General features: G+C 35.8%; 1 protein-coding gene across 1 annotated transcript in view; it reads right to left on the reverse strand.

The window, feature by feature from the left end:
* The window catches only part of dhrsx (dehydrogenase/reductase (SDR family) X-linked), a 79,821-nt gene that overhangs the window by 1,900 nt on the left and 52,739 nt on the right, over positions 1-25,182 (reverse strand). Inside the window, exons 5-7 of the mRNA XM_084095544.1 lie at positions 13,468-13,569; positions 11,698-11,905; positions 6,274-6,481 (exon numbers count right to left, since the gene is read on the reverse strand). Of these exons, the coding sequence (XP_083951670.1) occupies positions 6,274-6,481; positions 11,698-11,905; positions 13,468-13,569 (518 nt within the window). The remainder of the gene's footprint in view (positions 1-6,273; positions 6,482-11,697; positions 11,906-13,467; positions 13,570-25,182) is intronic.

The following is a 25,182-nucleotide window of genomic DNA, read 5'->3' on the forward strand; positions in this document are numbered from 1 at the left end:
ATTAGGTCAGGTGTGTCCAATCCTGCTTCTGGGGGGCCAATGTCCTGTAGAGTTTAGCTCCAACCTCCCTAAACTTGCCTGGAAGTTTCTTGCAATTCTGAAGCTCTTGATCAGCTGGTTCAGGTGTGTTTTAGGTTTAGGATTGGCTGTAAACTGCAGGATAGTGATTGGAGATCTCTAATGTAGGTTAATGTTAGTTTATAAATATACTATTGCTGATTATTTTAAATATTTAAATTTTTCATATTTTTCATATTTAATATGTATAATATATATTTGTAAATAATAAATTAACTTTTAAAAGAGGCCATATTATGCCCTTTTACAAAGTCTTTTTGGGTCTACTAGAATAGATTTTCATGCTTGAATGTTCAAAAAAAAAAATATTTTTTTATTTTACATTGTGGCAGCACCTCTCTTGCCAGTCTGTCAGTAACACTCTGTGTATGTTTCAGAATGGTCACGTCCCTTACCATAACATTCAACAGTTTCAACTAACGCAACCAGGCTTTGCCCCACTTATTTTTGCGTATGCCTTGGGCAGGAATTATTTAAATGAGGAATACTGTGACGTCTACGTTCCTAGAAGAAAACTCAAGACTATAATCGAGGCATTTCAGGGAATTCAGAAACAGTGCTTACTGGTATGAAGAATAACTTCAATAGTACAATTCATTAATAAAAAAAATAATCTATAAAAAAAAATAAAAAATCATGCCTCCTGACCTGGGCATAAATTCCCCACCAGTTTTTGCAAGCCAGGGAATAAGAATGTGTCCCGTTCACACAAGACGCGTTTAAAAACAGCAAGTTGGAACAGACTTGAATGGAACTGAGCAATACGTGTTTTTAAAAGCTTAAAGGGATAGTTCACCCAAAAATGAGGGTGAGTAATTGGTGACAGACTTTTCATGTCATTCCAAACCTGCATGACTCTCCTTCTTAAGAAATAAGAGGATATTTTGAGAATTTTTTCAAATATCATATTTTTTGTTCCACATAAGATACAGGTTTGAAACGACATGACAGTGAGTAAATAATGACAGAATGTTCTTTTTTAGGTGGACTATCCCAAACCGTCTCAAAATCTTGTGCTCTTGATGCAAATTGCTGGAAATAAAATCTGATATGACACAATGGCCAAATATTTCCATTTAGTGCATGTTTAAATAAACCAACAATAATTAAAAAACAAGTGTAGATGGGTTGCAAGAACATGTTGAACATGTTAACTAACTTGAATGGAATATACTGACTTTTTGTAAAGTCTATTGAATGCATTACTTGCCTGCCACAACACTGTTAAATTATCATTATTTGTTGTCTTTTTTTGTTTCAAATATTCATATATTGTATTTATTGCAAGCTAGCTAATCATGTAATTCAATTGGAAATTATTTTGTTGTCAGTCCTAATACACTTACACTTCCACATGTGACTCTTGCCTCATGTTTACACACGCCATGGTTAATTATTCAAATTACCCTTCTAATTGCAAATGTTATGGCTCGCTTCCACATCAGAAGATCTAAAAGCTGGGCTGCACAGTTGGTGAGATTGATATGCAGATGGTCAGTTGGACTATGACCTCCAGACGGATCAATTACACTGGACAGCCAATCTTCTCTAACACTGGTGCCAGATTCTGCACTTCAAACGCCTCTCTTTGAGGCCAGGCAATTGGGGCTGAGCACTGTTTTTCTATTTTCTAGATCTCTTTCGTCTGAGGGAATTTGGATTAAACTACAGGAGCCACAAGGTTTCTCTATACTGAGCTGAATCAATACAGCACAAAGAGTGTGAGAAAAGCTTATCTTTTAGAGCTGTTAGTATTGGAACATACGGGGACAGTGTGCTTAAGGGGAAATGGAGCAACAGCTGCGCTTTAGAAAGACTCAACATTTTTATATACTATTTAATAGGGATGGGCACAAAATTTACAGACAGTATACCGCACAATGGTAGAAATGTGTCAACCAGTAGATTCTGCAGTGATATACTGTATACACAGTATGGCTATGGCTATCATTATGAAGGACTACTTTACATTATTTACACATGTGAGTGATAGTAAACTGCAAAAAAAAAAAAAAAAAAAAAAAAAACATATACATATATACATATATATATATATACACAGTGCTATGCATAAGTTTAGACACCCATGCTAAAGTTGACTAAGAAGAGGAATAAAAAATCATCACATAGCCTTCACCATACCTAGAGATTGGCATGGAGTACTTTCCATAAGATCATCTCTCAATGCAAATCAAGCTATTAGGCTAACTGAAATAAAACCATGCCAATCTCTAGGTATGGTGAAGGCTATGTGATGATGTGGGGCTATTTTAATTCCAAAGGCCAAGGGAACTTTATCAGGATGCATAGTATCCTGGATCCATGAAGTAACTGGCCTTTAAAAATAAAAATCTGCCTGCCTCTATGGGAATTTAACATAGGGGTGTCCAAACTTATGCACCCTGTATTTTAAGGAAGAACATTTATTTATTTACGATACATTATTCATTCACAAAGAAAATTGGTGTCCTTAAAGGTTGGATTTTTCCTAATTTTTTTAATTAAGGCATTAAGTTCAATTTCCAAAAGATGATTTTTTTATTCCTCTTTTTAGTCAACTTTAGCATGGGTGTCTAAACTTATGCATAGCACTGTATATATATATATATATATATATATATATATATATATATATATATATATATATATATACACACACACATATATATATAATTATAAATAATTATGGTTGACGAGCTACAACATAGATTCCGCATATAGAATTAATATAGAACTCAATCGACTATTTTACAACCGTTTCAAATGGCTCAACCAATTAGAACTTAGTGAGAGCAATGTTTAATAATAAAGCAAGAAGCCACAGTTTGAAGAGATTTTCTAAAAGTAAAAAAAAAAAGAAAAAAGTTGCTTCGTAAGCAGCTCAGCCAATCATAACCATAACCAAAAGACCAGAACTATTCGTTATATATGATTCATTATAATATTTAGAATCTTTTGTTGTTTTTTGCATGCCATTTATCATGCATACGATATTTTATGTAAATCTGATAACACTTCACACTCTACGGTTATATACGTTAACATTAGTTGTATAGCTAACAAGACATAAAGATCAATACATTTACAGCTTTTATTAATCTAGATTAATGTCAATCTGTACATGTACTAATGCATTTCAAGTTTAAGGATAAACTATATTCAAGTTTAAATGAACATTACTAGTATTATAAACCAACATGAATTAACAATATAATTGTAAAATGACATTAACCTGGATTAATAAATGCAGTAAAAATGCAATACTTAATGGATTACCTAATGTAATGAAACTTAATTGTTACTTAAGTAACACTTGAGTATTTTTTTCATCCATCAAGTTCCAAATAAAAATGGAAAATAATCAACAGAGATGAAGTACCTTGTATTTGTACATACTAATTCATGTGATTATCTTAAAATAATTTAATTTAAAATTTAATATGTAAAGCATTATTGTCTTGAATTTTCAGTGAAAATGAACTGGTGGAAAACAATCAGCGTGAATGTAAAATATGTTTAAAATTATGCATACTTCAGTTTCGAGAGAGCATTTGATTTACATGAAAGATGTCATATCTCCCTCTTTCAATGAACACAGACAGTTCCAAAATTAAAGAAATGTTTAATAAATGTCTAATAAATGCTCAGAAATGTTATTAACATTCAATGTTCAGACTGTGCACAGGAAGAAACATTTTATGCTCTTGGACAAACCTTCCCAATCAGTTTCTTTTTGCCAAGTACCGAAAAATTGTATTCTCTACAGCGGGTGTGCTTTTCTATTTTAAAAGTCGTTGGCTGTCTAGTAATAACAACATTTCCCCTCAAGACATTCATAATTTGTCATCTTTTCTTTTAAACACATAAAGCACACTGTCCTCGCTGAGCCCCATCATTTCTGGGTTTTCTACAGCGATTTCTGTGCCGCATACATAATGGACGCCGTGACCCGTGACTCAACCTGAAATAAATAATAAGCCCCCTGCAAAAGGATATTGCTGTGCTGATAACTATCACAATAAATCAATATCAACACACCTCACCTCAACAAGGGTACGAGATTCACGGATATTACATATGTATTCAGCTGATTACACATTGAATTATCTTTTGTATAGTACAAATAATTCCTCTTGAGAAAAGGGTGAAGGTCACTGGCCATTGTTGTGGTTTTCATTTGCTATCTATTGCGCATAACCAAAGAGAGTTGTTCATACATAATTTATTATATAATGTTCTGACAGAATGTTCAACACAATCATATGCTGCTGTTTGCTATAGATGTTTGCTCATCTCTAATGCTCTTTTAGCACCACAAACTCAGCTGAATTTATGGGATGACAGTAAAACAGCCTGGGGGAAAATAAATGGTAGCAATTTCGATCATTTTGATACAACACATCACTGAGCAAAAACAGATGGATATTTATTGTATAGGTGGCATATAATATATAGCATAAAATGAAACCACATTAAAAATCTAGAAATACCAAATACATATTTGTATATTTGTAATTGTATACTCTATATTACTCTATTTTAATGTTGTCACTCATGCCACCATTTTCTTCCACTTATCTGAAATTCAAGAGGAGTAACATATTCTAAAAGAAGATGAAAGAATCACGTCTGATTAACACACACACACACACACACACACACACACACACACACACACACACACACACACACACACACACCTTTGAAGCAAAGAGACAAGATAAATCCAATTATTGTTCACCCTGACATAGCGGCTCCAAACCTTTCGATTTCAAGACGAATTCCAAGAGATTGGGTGAGACAGACGGATGGAAAAGAAGAAAAGAGAGAGTGAAAACAGTGTCTCCCAGGATACACCACACTGTCACAATACCTTATTGCAACATATTGGGGCAGGTGGGTTTGTCATAAAGTGTTGTCATTCAACAGAGCACCTTTCACAACAGCCTTTGTCACTGACACGCTGTATCTAAAGGAGAATATTCAGGAACTCATGAAACTGAATGCGTTTTAGATGCAAAAGCAGGCAATTTCATATTGGGACCAATAAGTAATAACAGTTATCATTTTAAATAATATTAGCTATTTATTTTAACAGTATCATTCAATATAGGATATTTATCAGCTGATATTTAATTGTGGTTGCTTGCTTCTGCTTAATTTTAGATTTTAGATTACTTTTGCAATCATATAGCACTTACTTAATGAGAAAGATTAGGCAAAAATTAAAAGGGCTTTCGTATAATAGAGCTCCCACCCAGGGTTATTATAGTTACTAAAATAAAATAAATAAATAAATAAATTCGTTACTTGAAATGAAACAAACGTTAACTAAAATAAAATACAATATGAACAAATCTTTCACTAGTTTTATTTAAGCTTACGGCATTTCTTATTTTCATGTAGTTTAACTTGATATGCTAAAATAATTAAAACTAGAGCTAAAATAAAAATGAATAAAAACTACATCAAGATAGAAAAAAACAAAAACTACAAAACATTTTTTTTACATTTTAACTCAAATGAAAATGGAACATATAAAAACAAAAATGTATTCAAAATATGAATAAAAACTATAATTGTATCTCAATAATACTAAATTAACACTTGTCCCAACTCTATTATAGACTTTCTCATCAACTATTCACCTCAAAATAATAGTATTTATATATTTCATACTTTGCATTATCACGCAAGCATTTGTTTATATATTTAGCCTTATCAGCATCAGTGGCTATTACAACATCCATTTAAACTTGATACAACTTTTGTTTTTAGTTTCTAGTGCGTTTTATTTTTTTAAACAAAATAGCATAGATTTATAATATTGTTCAATTAACAGTTATGACACATAATATTTTTTTTCTGTAGAATTTTTTAATTCAACCACTTGAAAGCTGTACATTTCATGTCCTATCTCTGTCTTGTCAATAGCAGTGGCACACAAAATTAACCCAAACACAAGTGAAAACTGAAGCCACAAGAATTCTCTCCCAAGCACAGACAGGTGCCTGAATAAACCATCACACTAGTGACTCAGACCTAGTTTGGCTGACTTTCCAAAGTTTGGCAAGCGATTTAAATAAATAAATAATTAAATAATTAATAAGGCAGTCCAAATATGCACAGGCAATTATTATCCTCCAGTAAACTTGACTAATGAGATTTTATAGAGGGCAAAATGATTTCCCTTACCCTAAAGAGCAGTTTAGCGAAAGGCTTCTTGGCTAGCTGGGCCGGGCCACACAGATTGTCATACAGGGCTGTGTCCACCATGCCTGGGTCCACTGCGTTAACCGTTACAGGGTCTCCTTTGACCCACAACCGGTCCTGCAGGTGGTAGGAGAACAGCAGCAGGGCCAGTTTACTCTGGGCGTATGCACCATGGGCACTATAACACATCCTGAGGAAGAGAGACAACGGGAGAAAAAAGAAAGAGGCCTTGAGCATAGTTATGCAGCTATTTTGGTGTCAACAGCCAGTAATGTGTTGTTTACTGTAATTTGTGTTTGCAAACCCATTTTGACAAGAATGTGCTTGTTGATGTGTTGTTGCTTCAATCAGATCATTCAGAACAGCAGTGAATCTTAGTCAACATTAAACCAGCGTTATTTGGTATTACTTACTATTACAGTGTTTATTAGTATTTTGAATTATTTTCATTTCATTTTCATTTTCATTTTGATATTAAAGTTTTAGTAATTTTTGTGTTATGTGCTTTTTGTCAGTTTTCTTTTTTATATTTCTATATAGCTTTTTAAAACAAATTTTCATCTAATATTTTTATTTTATTTTATTTCAGCTCCATTTCAATGAAACTTTTTTTTTTTTTTTTTTAACTAATAGTTTTAGTTTTAATTAACAATAATGACTGGAAATTGGAATTTGGGCATCACAACATTATAATGTACTGAATGGACATTCAGTTTTAAATAGGCTAAAAATGAAGAACATTTAACAGTTTAAGTGCGTGGTAGATGATGGCAAATATAATTGAAATGTAAAAACTGGTAAATGAGCAATTTTACAATTAAATAGCCAATATTGATTAAAGAAAACAAACAGCAAAAAATAATAAACAAAACAAACACGACAACGATGTACTAAAAACAGATGATCCACGCGGAATGGCGAAAATGACTAAAAAGGCTTGATTTTGCGTGCCAGGCCAGTAGTTGGCGATGTCACTTTGACAAGAAATACCCTGCGAACATGTAATACGCATGTGTGAACATGTAATATACATACGTATGATGTCACCGTTTTCACAAATTCACATTTTTGTTGTTTACATGTAGACGGTAAAGGCATAGTTTTCAAAACCTTGCACTTTGAAATGTCATAATCACGAGATTTCAACTTGTAAAAAGCATTCAGATCCTCGTAGAGCTCGTAATTTCAAATATTAAGCAGGGAATTTTCTTAGAGCTCCTACTTGTACCACGTGACCGCTGCAGATTTTTTTTTTTCTAAGGCATGTTTATAAAAGCTACTTAAATGTCCTAATTTAACTAAGGCCTACTCCTGGCTGAATCTATGTCCTGTCTGTGAAACCAGGCCAATATGTATTTTAACATTTAACTCATAAAATAATTTGTTCAACAGCATATTATCACTTGTAGTTGTGGTATTGAAATTAGCATCAAGAACTGGTGCCTAATTGCTATATTCACATTAACAAACCATAAATTGATTAAAAGATCTTGGGCCGGTTCCCCGATAACGCTCACTCTTAGCGCGCTAAGAAGACTCGAAAGATATATCTTACCAAAGTTGTTTATGTTCCTAAGTGTGTTCCCCGAACCATACCTTAGGAAGCTGCTTAAGATATACCTTCTTACGTGCGACGTTACCGGGTGCTGTCCGTGGCGTTGGTGCTGAATTGGTTGATATCGATGGCTCGAGAATCAATTATTCTCTCGTGCAGGGGCTGTTTATGTGAGAAAGCTGTGATCTTTATAAAAGAAGCACTTCAGAAATAGTTGAAATTGCATGTATTAGGACTCATGGGATATTATAAAAAATAATCCAAACTATAATAGCCTATAATAGCCTAGCCTATATATTTTTTTAAATTGTATCATATATTGCTGCCATAATAACCATTTCAAATTTGTACGTGCTTTCTTCTCTTTCCCAGTTTTGTTCGCTGAGGTGGAGCTGCGATGAAATATTGTTCTTGGAAATACTTTCCAGCATTTCAGTAATAAAAGTGTAGGCCTACATCTCGGTGCTCGGCAGTGATCAAAAAGGGTTTAAACAGTGGATTTTGAATCTCTTCTTGTAAACTCAGAGATGTGGATTCAGACGGCAATTAAATTACCACACGACCTGTTTGTCAAAAAAACAGTAGGTACTAATTTGGCCAGGGATTTTTACGCGGGTTGGGTGAGAAAAAACACTGATATTATGGATTCGGACGGCACTAAAATCACCGACTCTATAAACCCCTATAAATGTTTAAAATACCATACAAGCCCATGAGAAACAATATTAGCGTCCGAATAGGACTTAACTGACAGTAGCCTATGCTTTCACTGGCCTATGCTTTCACTGGCCTTTAAAAGCGCTTTTTAATTAAATTAATAATATTGTATAATAATATAATTAAAAATCTAACAACAATCAGTGTAATGACAATTTTATTCTTTGCATGAAAACACTTGAATTAGCCTAATTGAATACTGTCTGGGTGTATTAAAACTTAAGAATTATATTTGTATAGACCTGCAACAGTGATAAGGTAAAGCTAAGAGTGGTCCAGACCAACCTTCCGAAAGTGTGACTTACAGAAGATATACTTAGCGTACGAACGTGTCGGGAATCGTGCCATAACGTTAAGAGAGAGGTTAAGGAATAGGTTAAGAACTACTTAGCGATAAGAACGTTTTGGGGAACTGGGCCCTTGTCTTTCTATGCATGTTTCGAAGTCCTAGAATGCCCTAGAATGAAGAATCCATGTCTAATCATTCAGCTGCTTCATTTATCCGTTATTTATACCAGCATGTCTTTGCGCCCACCCCTTCCTCTCTCACCTTGAAGGACATATTTATTAGGAATCTTCTGTGCCAACCCACAGCATGAGCCAACCACACACACTTAACATACAGCGTGACAAGAACTCACCATCAGTTGCAAGCGGGCACCTTGTTTGCTGTATTAGATTTGTTGTTTGTCAGTATTTATTGTAACACTCATAACCGCCCCCTTTCTGCCTCCCAGGAGGCTTTGCAGAATTCAGTCAATCAATAAAACAGTGCTCTGAATCACACTGCATGTTATAGCAACTGTGTCCTTGAATAGTTGCAGTACATTACTGCAGTAATGGATGAGGACACTCAAGATTGAAAAGCAATAAAAGCAGTCCTGAGAAAAATAGGTTAGAACAGTGGCAATATTTTGAGGAATAAATAGGACAGTATGGACTGATCTGCACTACAGGAAGATCTGTTTAATATGAGACACATATTTTCGCCTTTTAAGAATGTTAGGGATGCACCAATATTAAAATTTCGGCTAATACAGACAAGTCAATATTATTTCCACTGAAAAATAGCCAACAACTCTGTACTTGGTAATACATTTTATATTATATAGTTTTTTTTTTTGTCTAAATAAACTAAAAGCAATTATTTAGGCATCACAACATTATAATAAATATATATGAATTATATATGAATTATATACATATTCATTATATGAATGGACATTCAGTTTGAGATCTGCTAAAAATGAAGAACATTTAACAGTTTAAGTGAGTGTGTCAGGGTTATGTTTTGTCTTTGTTTTCATTGTGTTCACTTTCTGTTTCGCTCATTTTCCGTTGACCGGGTTTTCCAAGTGTTTCATTGATTCATCTCAATCACCTGTCCCTTGTTAATTAACTCATTAGCTCCTTTGTTTGCCCTCTGTACTTAAGTACTCTGCCCTCAGTTTCTGTCAATTCTTTGTCCTGGATTGTTTTACGTCTATGTTGGAGTGGTTGTTCTATTCCGTGCCTCCAATTTGATCTCCTGCATGTTTCCTTGTTTGCATTTACAATTAAAATACTATTTTGTTTTGTTTACATTGTCGTGCGCCTTCATTTCAGCCACCCATCGTGACAGAGTGGTGATGGCAAATATAATTTAAATGTATATGAGCATTTAACAGCCAATATTTATTGAAAAAAAACAACAAAAAAAACAAAAAAAAACAGCAATAACCATTACAGCTATAAGCTGGAGTTTTGTGGTGGATAATTGTTTAAGGTGCGTTCAAGTAATTACGAGATTTCAACTTGTAAAAAGCGAACAGCTCCAAGTAGAACGTCATGTGTTGTTATCTTGAAACTACGGTAATTACAACATGGTGTGAATGCAGCATTAGTCTAAGTGGTGAAACAACCCAACACACTTTTATCTAATCTTATTACTTTACTGTGCAGAGTTATGAAATTATGGCTAAATTATTTTACATATTGAAACCATATTGAAACCTAAAATGGTCATATATTTTGAAATTTTCGCATGCATTCTTTTCCAGAGTTTAAAAGTGTTGCAGTTTGTAGCAATTTACACTACTTCTTTTTTGTTCCCCCTTTGCAAGCGGTCAAGCTAAACTGTAGGCCAACTGTACAATATGAATGTTTGATTGCAAAACTATCAGATAGTTGAAATCTAAGCAAGTTGGGGGAGAAAACAGCTACTTCTGCATCAGGTAAGCTTTTATTTTGTATCCTTTGAGTAAAAGTGTTGTATATTCGTATAGATACTATATAGTGGAAAATAAGGTGTTTGTCTCAAAATATTTTTTATAGCCTATCGTTTTCATATTTGCACACAATAAGCCTTTAGGCTTCTTTTTTTTTACCCCTCGATGCAAGTGAAACTCCACCTACGATTTTACTGATATATCATGCAATATACCAAATATAACTAATATATTCATTTTTCTTACACAACTCTGTTTATGCCAGAGGTTCTCAACCAGGGGGCCGGGGCCCACTAGTGTGCCTCATGATAACTTAAAATGAATTATAACAAGACAAAACAAGCATTAAAATAAGCTAAATAGACTAAAAAAAGAATAATAATAATAATAATTCACCCCCTCAAAAACTTTTTTCTTTTTTGTTTGAACAATACTGTTTTTTTAAACATGTGTCAAGTTTTTTTTTAATTATTATTATTATTTAACAAACCACATTTCATTATATAGTCCACAGCACAAACAACATGGTAACGGTTCTCAGTTGGAAATGAAATTATGAAAAGTGAGATCTTAATTCAGTAACCGGTGGATTCAGTGAGTGTATTGTTTGAAAAAGAACATACTGTTTTTTAATATGACTACAATGACTGTGTTGCATGATTTGTTTGTGTGTGCAGTCAGAGTAGACAATTCAGGCTAAATTCAGAATTCAGACTGCAAAAATAGAACATAAAAATTGGATGACTTTTGCATGTAGAACTAGATTCAGCAGTGGTGCCAAACAATACGGAATAAAATTTGATTTTAAAAAACAAGTAGGAAAATTAAATCTTCGTCTATTCAATTATGCATCAATTCATCCCTTCCATTCACAAAAAGGCTTGAGGTAAGAAAAGAATCTCAAGTGTAATACAGTAAAGCTCTAACCTTCCCTGCAAGTCATCCAGAGTTAATCTTCCTCCATAATGGGTAGCTGAAGACATAATAACTATTCGGGAACATTTCCCAGGTTTGCCTGACTTCCTCAGGACATCTAGCAACAGGTTGGCCAACAGGAAATGGCCCAGGTAGTTTAGCCCAAAGTGTAGCTCAAATCCATCCTCTGTTCTCCTCTCCGGAACAAGCATAACACCAGCTGCATACATAAAGGAACATCATTGCTGATATATTATGAACAAACAGAATATGCAGGACACCAGGAAGAATCCTACTATGCTTGATCAAGTATTCACGCCTTAAAAATGACTCATGAGTCATTTCTGAGTCACTGTTTTGAAAAGCAATGAAAATGCGCTCGGAGAACATTGTACTGCATGCAGCTCTCTGAATACCGTGAATTAAGTATTGCTGGTTTATTGATTCACATCTTTTTGAACGGCTTTTAACACACACAGAGAATGATATCAGAGATGTCTTCATATGAAACTGAACAAGCGAATAACCTTTTCCTCCATTAAAGTTCATAATGTGCCTCTTTCTGCTTAATTCATGTTCTCGCTGAGAAGAAAATGAAAAGATGTGAAGATCATCATGCGTCACATTCACACATAAACATACCCTTCTACAAAAATGCACTTCTATGTCTTTATAAAGAGCGACCACAAGATAATTAAAGTTGGTGAATCCCAATATTAAATGGATGTAATCTGGTTTAAAACCCTGGCCGAGACTGAGCACCAGCATTCATGCGGGAATAAGCCTCTGCTCTTGAAAACATGTTTCATCATTATTTTGCTCTTAACAGAATTACAGCTCAGTTCGCAGGAGAAAACAATAATCAGGATTATAAAAATGTCCTCAGCATATTAAATGAACATTAAACAGTACGTTTTTTAATTACACTCACGCTGGAAAGTTGAACCTAACGAATCCTAATTTTATCGATCCATGTTCTCTGAAGAGAGAATCAATGTCCCTCGACTCTTCCTCAGACACATGCAGTGTCCTGTCCAGCCAGGGCACTAGAGGGGTCAAGCGTTGACCTTTTGGCATCATTAGACCCTTAACGGGGTGGCACAAATATGATGACCCATCAGCTGGCATCAGAAGGGAGGGGTGTAACGCCATAGAGAACAAACAGGAAAAGGGGAGCGTGAATTATTAATTCTCTCGGTTAGGGAGAGGACAGTGTTTGACTGTTCCTGTCATTTTGAGGCATTCCCTCGGGCAGGCTTCTAAATAAAAATCATTCAGTTAAAACAAACAACCCCTAAGGCCCTCAGGACACAGACCAGACATGTCCAACAGAGCGAGCTTAGGAGGACGCAAGAGATTTTGAGCCCGTTTATAGGAGACAACCTATAAATTATAAATAGGTAACACTTTACAGTTAAGACTTTACAAGTTAATGCATTAGGTATCATGAACTAACAAAATGAACAGCAATTTTGCAACTTGTATTGTAATTTCATATTTGTTCATTAAACATTCATTTTAATTTTAAAACCTATAATGTGAAATCTACCTAAACAATATAAAAATGTATATTAACCTAATGTAAAAAAATGCTTAATAAGAATTCTTTAAATCATTAAATAAATAAATATGAAAATACGAAATATAAACAAACATTTAAAAATGTTAGACACTGCAAATATGACAATAACAACAAATAATACAGCACCATTGCTGTGGTCTAATGATGCATTTTAAGGGGGAAAATTGCCTAATGCTAGAGGAATTCAGGAATTTACATACCATTATTGACAAGGACGTGTAGTGGCAAACCTGTGGCTTTATATCTCTGGACAAACTGCCGCACAGATGTCAAAGAGGCCAAATCCAGGTACATGAACTCCACTGAAAGCAAACAGATTACAAAATCAGTACTAAAGCAGCACCTATGAGAGCAAATGCAGAAAATTAAAGGGATAATTCACCCAACAATGTTTTACCTTCCAAACGCATAGCTTCGCTTCAGAAGGCCTTTATTAACCCCATGGACCCAAATTAATTACTTTTATCATGGATGGATGCACTTTTTTTTTGCTTCAAAAAATCATCCTCCATTCACTGCCATTAAAAAGCTTGGAAGAGCCAGGACATTTTGTAATATAACTCTGATTGTATTCGTCTGAAAGAAGAAAGTCATATACACCTAGAAAGGCTAGAGGGTGAGTAAATCATGGGCTAATTTTTTATTTTTGGATGAACTATCCCTTTAATGTAGGAATTCTGAAAAGCTGGAAGGTGAATATACTGAGCTGCAATTCAAACAAATTCAACAATATAACCCTTCAAACTTAAAGGAATAGTTCACCCAAAAAATAAAACTTCTGCCATTATTTACTCACCTCATGTTATTTCAAACCTGTACGCCTTTCTACAAAACAAAAGAAGATAACTAAACAGATTTAGTTACTATTGGCCTCCATTGTAAAAAACAAAACAAACAAACAAAAAGTACAGAGACATTTCCCAATATATATATTATTTTTTTTTCACAGAAGACAGACAGGTTTAGAACCACATGATAGTGAGTAAATAATTACAGTAACAATTTTTTTTTTTTTTTTTTGGGTGAACTATCCCTTTACACTTTCTTCAAAAGGTAGCCTTTGTCAAGCCAAAATATTAAAGTTGTTTTGAAAATTTTTGCTTTTCTTATAAAAAAAGAGGAATTTCCTTGTTTCCTTGAATTTCACTTAAATTTTACTGCCTTACATTAAAATCTGAATTGCACTTATGCATCTTGTTTGCACAAAGCAAAATCAACCAATACAAAAACAGTAAATTAATTGGAAAAGGCATATTCAATTCAATTTAATTCTGAAAAGCACACAACCTGGTAAGCACAAAAAAATGAATTGCTCAAGGACGGCACAAGCATGCAAATGGAAATACTGAATCATCCAATAATATGAGGCCTCTGAGAAAGGTCTTCATTTCATCAGCTGAACAAGTCATTTTCTGGATACAAATCGGTTCAAGCACTTACACATCACAGCAATAACGTATTCAATATAACAACAGCATTAAATGCCATACTGAATGCAGTATATGTAGTTCATAATAGTCAAACGCATTTGTCCTCCTCAAATAAAACAAGTAAACTCAGCTTGTCAGCTTGTTTTAGAGGGGTTGGTTTCAAATAGTTGGAGGCTAAATTCTCTGTTGATTCATCCAGTGTTCTCATGCATGCCGTAGGTCATTTAATAACATTTTTCTGTTGGTCTGTACATCAAAGCACGTTCAATTAGTCGAATTTCAAAGCATGCAAATTATTCCACTCACTAACATTCACGGCAAGGTCAAAAGGACATTTTTCCCATCATCCCAAATGACCTGGCAGTGTTTCAATGATCGCTTCTTTTAAGATAAACATTTGAAACCAACAAAATTACTATAATTGCCCAAAAATCAGCTCCAAGTTTACTTAAAAATAAATAAATAAACAAAACAATAATATCTAGCTGAACCAGGCAGTGCAACTAAATTGAAATGCTATTGAATTAAAGACTATAACTCTCTTAATCGATAAAGTCTTGACAATACAGCTCACTACAAAGAACATCTTAACTTAAAATCAAGTTCTGCCCATTTTAAATGTATATCTTTTATGTTACTAATCTTGAAACGTGTCAATTAACTTATCAATCTGTCACGTTTCTTTGATGTAACACTAATTAACTTGCTTTAAATTTGACATCTCCATTTTGAATGAACAGGCTCATATGGAAGACCTAATCTGAATAATTTGATGTGTCTTTATCTCTGTTTAACGGGGTCACAATCCCAATCGTGGAAACAGAAGCTAGAGTTTTGCCCACTCATCATTCCTGTTCTTGTTCTCCATCAACTTTAATTAGGCATATCATTCATTCAGTCTGACGGAACTAACCTTTGAGCTAATAATGGCTCCCAAGTGAGAATTAGACCATTACATGCCTGCCGGGGTGGAGACCAAGAAATGTACACAGAAGGCCTTCTAAAAGAGCAGTGATAAAACTAATGCAGTTCTTTTTTAAATAACATGTTTAGCCTGATGCTGATAAATGTGCCAGAACATGTCCAAGTTTAGGGTATAAATTCGACAAGGTAGAAAACCCTTCAGATTTTTATTTTGGCATTTTGTTGATAAGCAAAGTAACCCTATAAGCCTTGAAACCCAAGCTTTGTGTTGCTCTAATGTGATTCAGAATGCTGTTGTGTTTACCTCAAAGAGCCCTTTGGGCTTTCGGCTTATTAAAATGAGAAGCTACATTAAAATACTCTAGTCATATGCACATCACTGCTTCAATCAGCTTTCGTTGTCATGTTATGCAAATCCTGGTATTTTGTTCATTTTTCCCCCTCCCTGAATTATAGTGAGGTGAGGCAAGGTTAACTATGACAAAGCGTTCACCTTTACTTTCCTATCAAAACAGAGTCAACCAGAGTTAGAGGTGGCCCATAGTCGTCAAAAATAGATGGTATGAAAAAATAGTAAAAAAAACCCCCAAAAAACAAAAAAGCCAACAGAATGGTGATAATCTTATAATGACTGCAACTCCAGTTAGATCATTATTACATTTGAGTTTTTATCATTCCATTAGTTTGTAAAAACATTAAATTAAATTCCAGCTGCAATTCCACTAAATTGAATCAACTTTAGGACTAGCTAAATGGTCTAAATTAAATCAGCAATTCAATATTTTCAAACAAAAAATAATTAATTTGAATGAATCTGTTTTGGTCTTGTTGTATGAACCTAAATCAAATCAATTTCAAATTAAAGGACTACATGTTTCAAATTTTGCCATCACTCACACACTGCTGCAATTAGACCATGCACACTGCCTTTGCTTTTCTGATGAAGTTACTCTAACACTGAGATTATTAATACATTACTATCAAAAATGTATACGTATTTTACTTTAAAGAAGTCATGAATTGAGAAACATATAAGTGATTATTGTACTATTAAAACACCCTGTAAGTTTCAGAACTCAAATGTCCTTGTTAGTCCAAACAGCTTTTAATGAAACCAAGCTCAGAAAACATCTTGTTTCTGATTGTCACATTATTATGTCATAGCGCGCCAAAAGACCACCTCTGCAGAATCAGATTGAGGCATCATCGCCTCTTTGGCTCCACCCACTGGGATGTAAGTGAGATGAGAAGGAGAGAAGAGAGATACAGGATCACTGGACTAAAAATAACATTACTTTCCAAAGGATCCTAATGCTAGGAAAGTTTATTTTCAACTATGTGAATGTCCAAGTAGAGCTTTATTTGTTTGTTTGGTACATTTCACTGTGGATTCTTTGGTAAATCAGTTGCAATTTTGGCGCAGGCTTTACAAACATACTCTTACTGTACGATATGGACCCGACAGTAATGCCACAAAATGCTGTTATCTAAATTGGGATTAAATTATATACAGAAAGCGATCAAAGAATGCTCCCTTTATAATCGCTGGAGCTGTCAATCACACAGCGCGAGTCACCAAAACTCCCGTTATAATCAATGACGCTGTCTATACTGTACAATGAATCTTATTTACATCGTGTTCGAGCTGTTAGTTTTGATGAAAGCATTTGTGACAGAGCAGATATAAAGTTGAATTGACGAGATCACTGCATTCATGTGGCTCAACAGACATGTCTGTCATCCAGTGGCGGAGCCAATGGGGTGTCCAGGTTGGCACCAGACACCCCTTATATCTGATTGGCCACCCCGGGTGCCAATGTGTGTCAATATATTGGATGCAATATCTTGCATCCCGTCTTAAAGTGACAGATGCCTAATATAGCCAACCTGCTGCCATCTGTGTCATTAAAGTTAATCAAAGAAGAAAAAAAATCACTAAATGATCTTGACTGAATAATTTTTGTAGCTTTAACAAGGATTGATCTACATTTAATTCATACAGTGAAGATTATGCAATGTTATTTTACGTTTGATTATTCAATTTCTGTACCTAAATTACTGTTAGACCAAAAAAAAAAAAAAAGAAGAATTAAAAAAAAAAAAACATAAAACATGGATTCCTGAAAAATAAAGTGAAAAATTTGGTAGAAAAAGATAAAATGGATTTCCCAGGGCCATAAATAAACTACATAAAACAATGATGTTAAAAACAAAAATGAACAAAAATTTATTAAAAAATCATTTTCTAATTATGTCTGTCAGTCCGCATCTCTGCACATCCAGTTATGGCAAACAAAAATGATTCATGTGATACAATATAACTCAGAGCTTAGCTAGGTGGTATTACTCTAACAAAAAGTCAAGCAGTTAATCTAACCCTGCCTCATGAATACCTCTCTAATCCTCAAGGCCTCTTCATTTCTGAGAATTACTGTGATAAACAGCACCACACCTTTAAGGTTTATAGCCCATCTCTGGCTGATCGAAATTGGTTGTTAGGATGGAATGGCCTTTGGTCCCCTTACAGTGCACTTGAACCAAACACTATCAATCCATGAGATCAGCCCAGAAAAATAATGAAGGGAAGGGCGTAAACGGGATGGCAGGAGGGATGAGAAAACCAGGTGCAATGAACAGAGATTCTGATGGCAGTATGGAAACCGCAGATGGAAACGGGAGATAATAAGCCCTTGCTGCATCAGACCTATTTATCATACAAACAGAAAAATATTGTCTCTCTGGCCTTCCCATTAATATTTACAATTATATACTATTTCATTGGTGACTTAGAAGTGAAGCTCTTATACCAGTGATAAAATGTGAGTATCTGTTCCTTTGGCACAGAGTGCAGCTTTCCAGTGCTGAGTACTCAACCGCATAATTAAACTAATTATAGTTACACAATTACAGCAATTACCCACTACATTACATTAATCGTCCGACACTACCCCAGTTTAGAGTGTGAAATGCCATTCTTACTAGCAACCCTTGATTACAAAAAACACTCATTCATCGCCAAATAAAAGAGTTTCTCCGACAACTTAAAATAGCACAAAGGACAACCTATTAGACTAGTCTTGGTTAAAATGCTAATTTTTGGGTGAATTTATAGTTGCATTGGAATGAAAATTTAACCTATCCATTTTCTAAATGCATGTTATTGATCTTATTGTGAACACTTCATTCATGCATACATTTTATTCTTTTACATTTTTTGTCCTTGTAATTTTTGTCTAGCGCATAAACCTGCTTCTTTTTACAATTGACTGCTAGCTCGCATTGAGATCTGCCTCCATCCAATCAACAACTAGAGGATTGAAACAAGACCCTGTCTACATGTTTCACTTGGATGTATGTTAAAATATGGAAGAAAAGATCTGTTGCTACTTCTGTTACATCGTGACTTTGACTTTAAAGGGTTAGTTCACCCAAAAATGAAAATTCTGTCAGTAATAACTCTTTCATAAAGACATAAAGACTTTTTCATAAAGACTTTCGTTCATCTTCGGAACACAAATATAATTTTGATGAAATCTGAGAGCTGGCTCACTTCTTCATAGGCTGCTAGTTAATCCATATCTGCCATCCCAGAAAAGTTAGTAAAGACATTGTTAAAATAGTTCAAGTGGCTACAGTGGCTCAACCTTAAGTTTATCAAGCGACGAGAATATTTTTTGTGTGCAAAAACAAACAAAAATATTATTCAACTATTCATTTTCTTCACTGTGGGCCTCTGAGTGAGTTCACATAGTGTAACAGCGCAGCGCTTCTGGGTTGTACGTCAAAAACATAGGCTCACTATTGGCCAGCATCACACACATGACCAGCCAATAGTGAGCCTACGTGTAGTCACTTTGACTATTTTAACGATGTCTTTACTAACATTTCTGGGATGTCAGATATCATTACCTAGCAGCCTATGAAGGAGTGAGACAGCTCTAAGATTTCTTCAAAAATATCTTAATTTGTGTTCCGAAGATGAACGAAAGTCTTACGGGGTTGGAACAACATGAGGGTTGTTCTCTAATGAGAGTTAGTTGACATGTAGTTGCAAAGTTACTTGTAGTTAGTAGAATGTCTAAAGTGGACTATCGAAATAAAGTGGAACCAAAATCATAAGCTATGTTTCCATCCACCTATTTTTATGCACATTTTGGTGCATTTTGCATTTGGTGCATTTTGATGCACCAGCAAAACTGGTGGATGGAAACGGCAAGATGTACATAAAGTTGAAAAAAAAATGTATCTGATAACAAAACTTGCATAAACTACGATGGAAACACATTTATCGTATACATTCCTCAATGCGCATCAAAAAATCATGTGACTGCGATGGGACAACAACTAGACTAACCAGCGGACCAATCTCGTTGCATCTGAAATGCCATTTTGGTTATTCTGAAATGCCTGAGCAAAGTCTTTTATCAAAGGCTATGTTCACACTGTCAGTCCAAATCCGATTTTTGTGCATATCCGATTGAAATCCGATCAGATTTAGCTAGTGTGAACGGCAAAATATCACGCAAAATACGCATTTCTGAAAATCCATTTCAGTCTGACAGCTCTGATCGGTTTTCAAGTGGTTTATGTGACTTTCTCACGCACATAAAACGTAATCGTCAGACGCTGTTATAGGAAACATGCTGAAAGTCGCTGCTGAAACAAGGGTGTGTTGTTGCAAAGTGCCAGACGAGCAGAAAATGACGATATGTTTTGTATATGTAACGGAGACATGTTTTGAAACCGTCGGAGACGACAGCACGGAATAAAGCAGTGCATACCAGCCTCTATGTTTCTGCTGTTGCTTCATAAGACGCAGTAGTCCAGCGCGGCGGCTACACATTGTCATGCTGTAAATAAGACAACATCTGTATTGAAAACCCCTCCATGTTGCGGTTGTTATTGTTTTTGACGTATGCCTTCCATCTTAAAGTCATTGCCATAGAAACCAATTCAGATATTCCGGAAAACGAAAGATTAGCATGGACACACAAATCGGATCTGAACAGTTGCGATACACAGTGTGGACGTCAATAATTTTAGATCAGATTCCAATTGGATACACAAATAATCGGATTTGGACAGACAGTCTGAAGGTAGCCAAAGAGGTTCAGTATAATTACCTTCCAAAACTGTCTTGCACGACTCCAAACAGCAGCATCTGCCTCCGAAAGCAAGATAACACATTATTGCGTTTCGTCTGCGTGCTCTGAGACGCAAGTAATTTATTATATACGAAAATGATTATATACAGTAGCTTCTCCTACTTTTCTTAGTGATATTTATCACCAGTTTATCAGGAATTAACGATTTTGTTCTCTTTGACTCACTGGATGGAAACAATGCTTTATTCTCAAATGTTTTATGCTTTGCAACGTAAAGGGATACTCCACTTTTTTTTGGAAATAGGCTCATTTTACAACTCCCCCAGAGTTAAACAGTTGAGTTTTACCGTTTTCGAATCCATTCAGCCGATCTCCGGGTCTGGGGGTCCCACTTTTAGCATAGCTAACTACAGAAGAGTCAAGTTTTAAATAGGAAAAATATCGAAACTCTTTGTTCATTTTTTTGAGAGAGATGCTAATGGTCTTGTCCGGTTCAATTCATTATGCTAAGCTATGCTAAAAGTGGGACCCCCAGACCCGGAGATCGGCTGAATGGATTCGAAAATGGTAAAACTCAACTGTTTAACTCTGGGGGAGTTGTAAAATGAGCCTATTTCCAAAAAAAAGTGGAGTATCCCTTTAAATTCGCAACTTTGGATGGAAACATATTGACTTTCCTAGCTGCACCCTTCACACACATTAAATGATTTGAATTTATGACACTGGGCCGAAAGAATATTAAACAGAGGGGATATAAACAGTAAGAGTGATGTCTCTCTGTGGTGACATTGTGTAAAATGACTCATGGAATAAAAGGGCAGCGGGGTGCAATAAAGCTGAGTGTGTACAAATGAGTCTTTGGGGGGAGGTGGGGGGTATATCAGGACATGTTCATGGGGCAGAAACCTAATGATGTATTGCGTACTCCCTTAGGTTTCTCTCTGTGTGTTGTGCATATTTAAAAGGCAGTTTATGGTGTGAGGCGAAAAGGATGACTTGCGTAGCAGTCCCGTGTACAATAGCTCTACATTGTCTCCCTCACAAAATTTGCTGTGTTTCAGGCTTCAGGCCTTTTCCACAACAACATTGTCAATACAGACAATCTAAAGCAGGGGTGCCCAATTCCTATTCCTGGAGATCTACCTTCCTGCAAAAGTTCAGCTCTGCTTAACACACCTGTCTATAATTATATGTGCTCCTGGAGACCTTAATTAGCTGATTCATGTGTGTTTTATCAGGGTTAGAGCTAAACTTTGCAGGTAGATCTCCAGGAACAGGATCGGGTACCCCTGATCTAAAGGGTGTTTTCACACTTAGTAAGTTACAAGGTCTTATAGTAGCTGGCATGAATTGACATATGAATGCACCAAAGCAAACCCAAATTTAGGCCATCTCAAGAGGTGGCCCGACTATGATTTGTATGTATGCAAACAGTTAGTTAGAACTGTTTTACTGTTTTCATTTGTTTTACTCCTTGGCACAACATATTTCCTGTTTCAACTAATTGAATAAGTAGATATTGGAGCCACAGGCAATAGCAGTGAACTGTCCTTGAGTATGTTCGTAAGGGTATGTATGGTGGCCTCATCGTGCCACTCACTCAATAAGGAGAGAGAAGTCGGAATACCTATTCTCTGACAGCAATGATTTTGAACCCTCTCTTCTCTTTCTTTCTTTATTTATAAAGCACAATTTAATACAGTTGCCTAAAGTGCTGTAAAAAGAACTTAAATAAAATCATACAAAGAAAAATAGTACAACAATAACATACAAATAGCCTAAGTAGACACAAATTAAAAGTAAAACATGCCTCAGCACCTAATCGAGATTAAAAGCCTGGGATAGCAAATGAGATTTTAACCAAGTTTTAAAAATTGATATTGTTGGAGCCATTCTGATATACAATGGTAATATGTTCCACAATTTAGGTGCAGCGACAGAAAAAGCCCGATCACCCCTTAGTTTCAGTCTGGATCTGGGAATAGTCGAGAGCAATCGATCAGAGGACCTAAGAGAGCAGATGTGTGCCGTTTTAGTAGGCCAGTAAGGTACGGTGGCGCCAAGCCATTTAATGATTTAAAAACAAATAATAAAAGTTTATATTCGATTCTGAAACACACCGGCAACCACTTAAGTGAAGATAAAATTGGTGTAATATGCTCATATTTGCGAGAACTTGTCAACAGTCTAGCGGCCACATTATGGACTGCCTGCAACCGCAGTAGTGCTGTCTGGCTAACTCCTATATAAAGAGAGTTACACTAGTCAAGCCATGAAAAAAATAAGGCAAGAATGACTCTACTCTCTAACTCATAAGAGAGGCCTTTAAGCAGTTAAGCATATTTGTATTAAAACATTTCATGGGAGACCCTCTTTGCAATGTCTTGGAGATCATATACTTAATGTGGGCATCCCATGACAGATCAGATGATATTTGAACTCCAAGAAAATTGATTGATTGCATGTCCAGAAATTACAGGAGAAGGAAGAGAGGGGATGTTGTCATCTTTCCTGGCACTAATTACCATATCCATGATCTTAGCCCCATTCATAGCCAGTGACAATTCCTGTCCCCATTCTGCCACTGAATCCAATGCCTTCTGGATTAGGCCAGGTAGGGATCCCATTAGAAGCTCAGTGATTGTTAGATCATCAACATATTTCCAAAACTATGAATACTAAAGGAGCCAGACATGGATCTAGATTGTTTATACAGATAAGGAAGAACAGAGGGAATAAAAGTCCCCCCTGGGGAACACCAGCTGGAATTGGATATGAGTTAGACACACAGGAACCCTGTTTCACCCTTTGCTCTCTGTAACTCAGATAACTCCTCACAATGAGCCAACGGGGCGTTTGACATGCATGTCAGCCAGAGCATGAAGCAATTGACACTGCTCAATTGTGTGAAAGGCTAGAGTAAAATGAACAAAAACCACATGAATGTCCATTTTGGGGTGGTTATTAAATTCTTCTTGCCAGTATTGAAGAATCTGATTTAGGGTAGTGTCAGTTGATCCGTTCGCTATGAAGCCATTTTGCGATGGCGCAATCTTAGTGATTGTATTGTCCAGAATGGCATCTCTGAGGATTCCTGATTAATGAAATCTGGCAGTAATCTTCTGGAAAACTGGGCTTTGTTTTTTTAATAACAGCTTTGACCACATATCACATGACACAGGTGCCAGTTCTACAGTCAGGACCAGCAGCCTTCGCTGCATTCATTTTGCGAAGTCTAGCTTTAATTTGCCCAATACTCAGGGGAGGTATTCTACCACTTTGACAGATTGTGAATAACATCATCTTCAGAGGGAGAAGTGTGGATCACTTGATCACACGGAAGCAAAATGCTTAGCAAAGGTATCACACTCATGTTGCAAGATGTTATAATCCTGAGACACAAAATCTCTCCTATCTCCTTCCATCCCATTAATGCCTTCACAGACTTAAACCACTGTTTTGGCTTAGTTCAGCACAGTTCTTCCACTTCGTTCTTGTAGTATATATATATATATATATATACATACAGTGGGTACGGAAAGTATTCAGACCCCCTTAAATCTTTCACTCTTTGTTATATTGCAGCCATTTGCTAAAATCATTTAAGTTAATTTTTTTTCCTCATTATTGTACACACAGCACCTCATATTGACAGAAAAACACACAATTGTTGACATTTTTGCACATTTATTAAAAAAGAAAAACTGAAATATCACATGGTCCTAAGTATTCAGACCCTTTGCTGTGACACTCATATATTTAACTCAGGTGCTGTCCATTTCTTCTGATCATCCTTGAGATGGTTCTACACCTTCATTTGAGTCCAGCTGTGTTTGATTATACTGATTGGACTTGATTATGAAAGCCACACACCTGTCTATATAAGACCTTACAGCTCACAGTGCATGTTAGAGCAAATGAGAATCATGAGGTCAAAGGAACTGCCTGAAGAGCTCAGAGACAGAATTGTGGCAAGGCACAGATCTGGCCAAGGTTACAAAAAAATTTCTGCTGCACTTAAGGTTCATAAGAGCACAGTAGCCTCCATCTTCCTTAAATGGAAGACGTTTGGGACGACCAGAACCCTTCCTAGAGCTGGCCGTCCGGCCAAACTGAGCTATCGGGGGAGAAGAGCCTTGGTGAGAGAGGTAAAGAAGAACCCAAAGATCACTGTGGCTGAGCTCCAGAGATGCAGTCGGGAGATGGGAGAAAGTTGTAGTAAGTCAACCATCACTGCAGCCATCCACCAGTCGGGGCTTTATGGCAGAGTGGCCTGTCGGAAGCCTCTCCTCAGTGCAAGACACATGAAAGCCCGCATGGAGTTTGCTAAAAAACACCTGAAGGACTCAAGGATGGTGATAAATAAGATTCTCTGGTCTGATGAGACCAAGATAGAACTTTTTGGCCTTAATTCTAAGCGGTATGTGTGGAGAAAACCAGGCACTGCTCATCACCT

The sequence above is a fragment of the Abramis brama genome (assembly GCF_963993115.1).
Source record: "Abramis brama genome assembly, chromosome: 2".
NCBI classification, from domain to species: Eukaryota; Metazoa; Chordata; class Actinopteri; order Cypriniformes; family Leuciscidae; genus Abramis; species Abramis brama.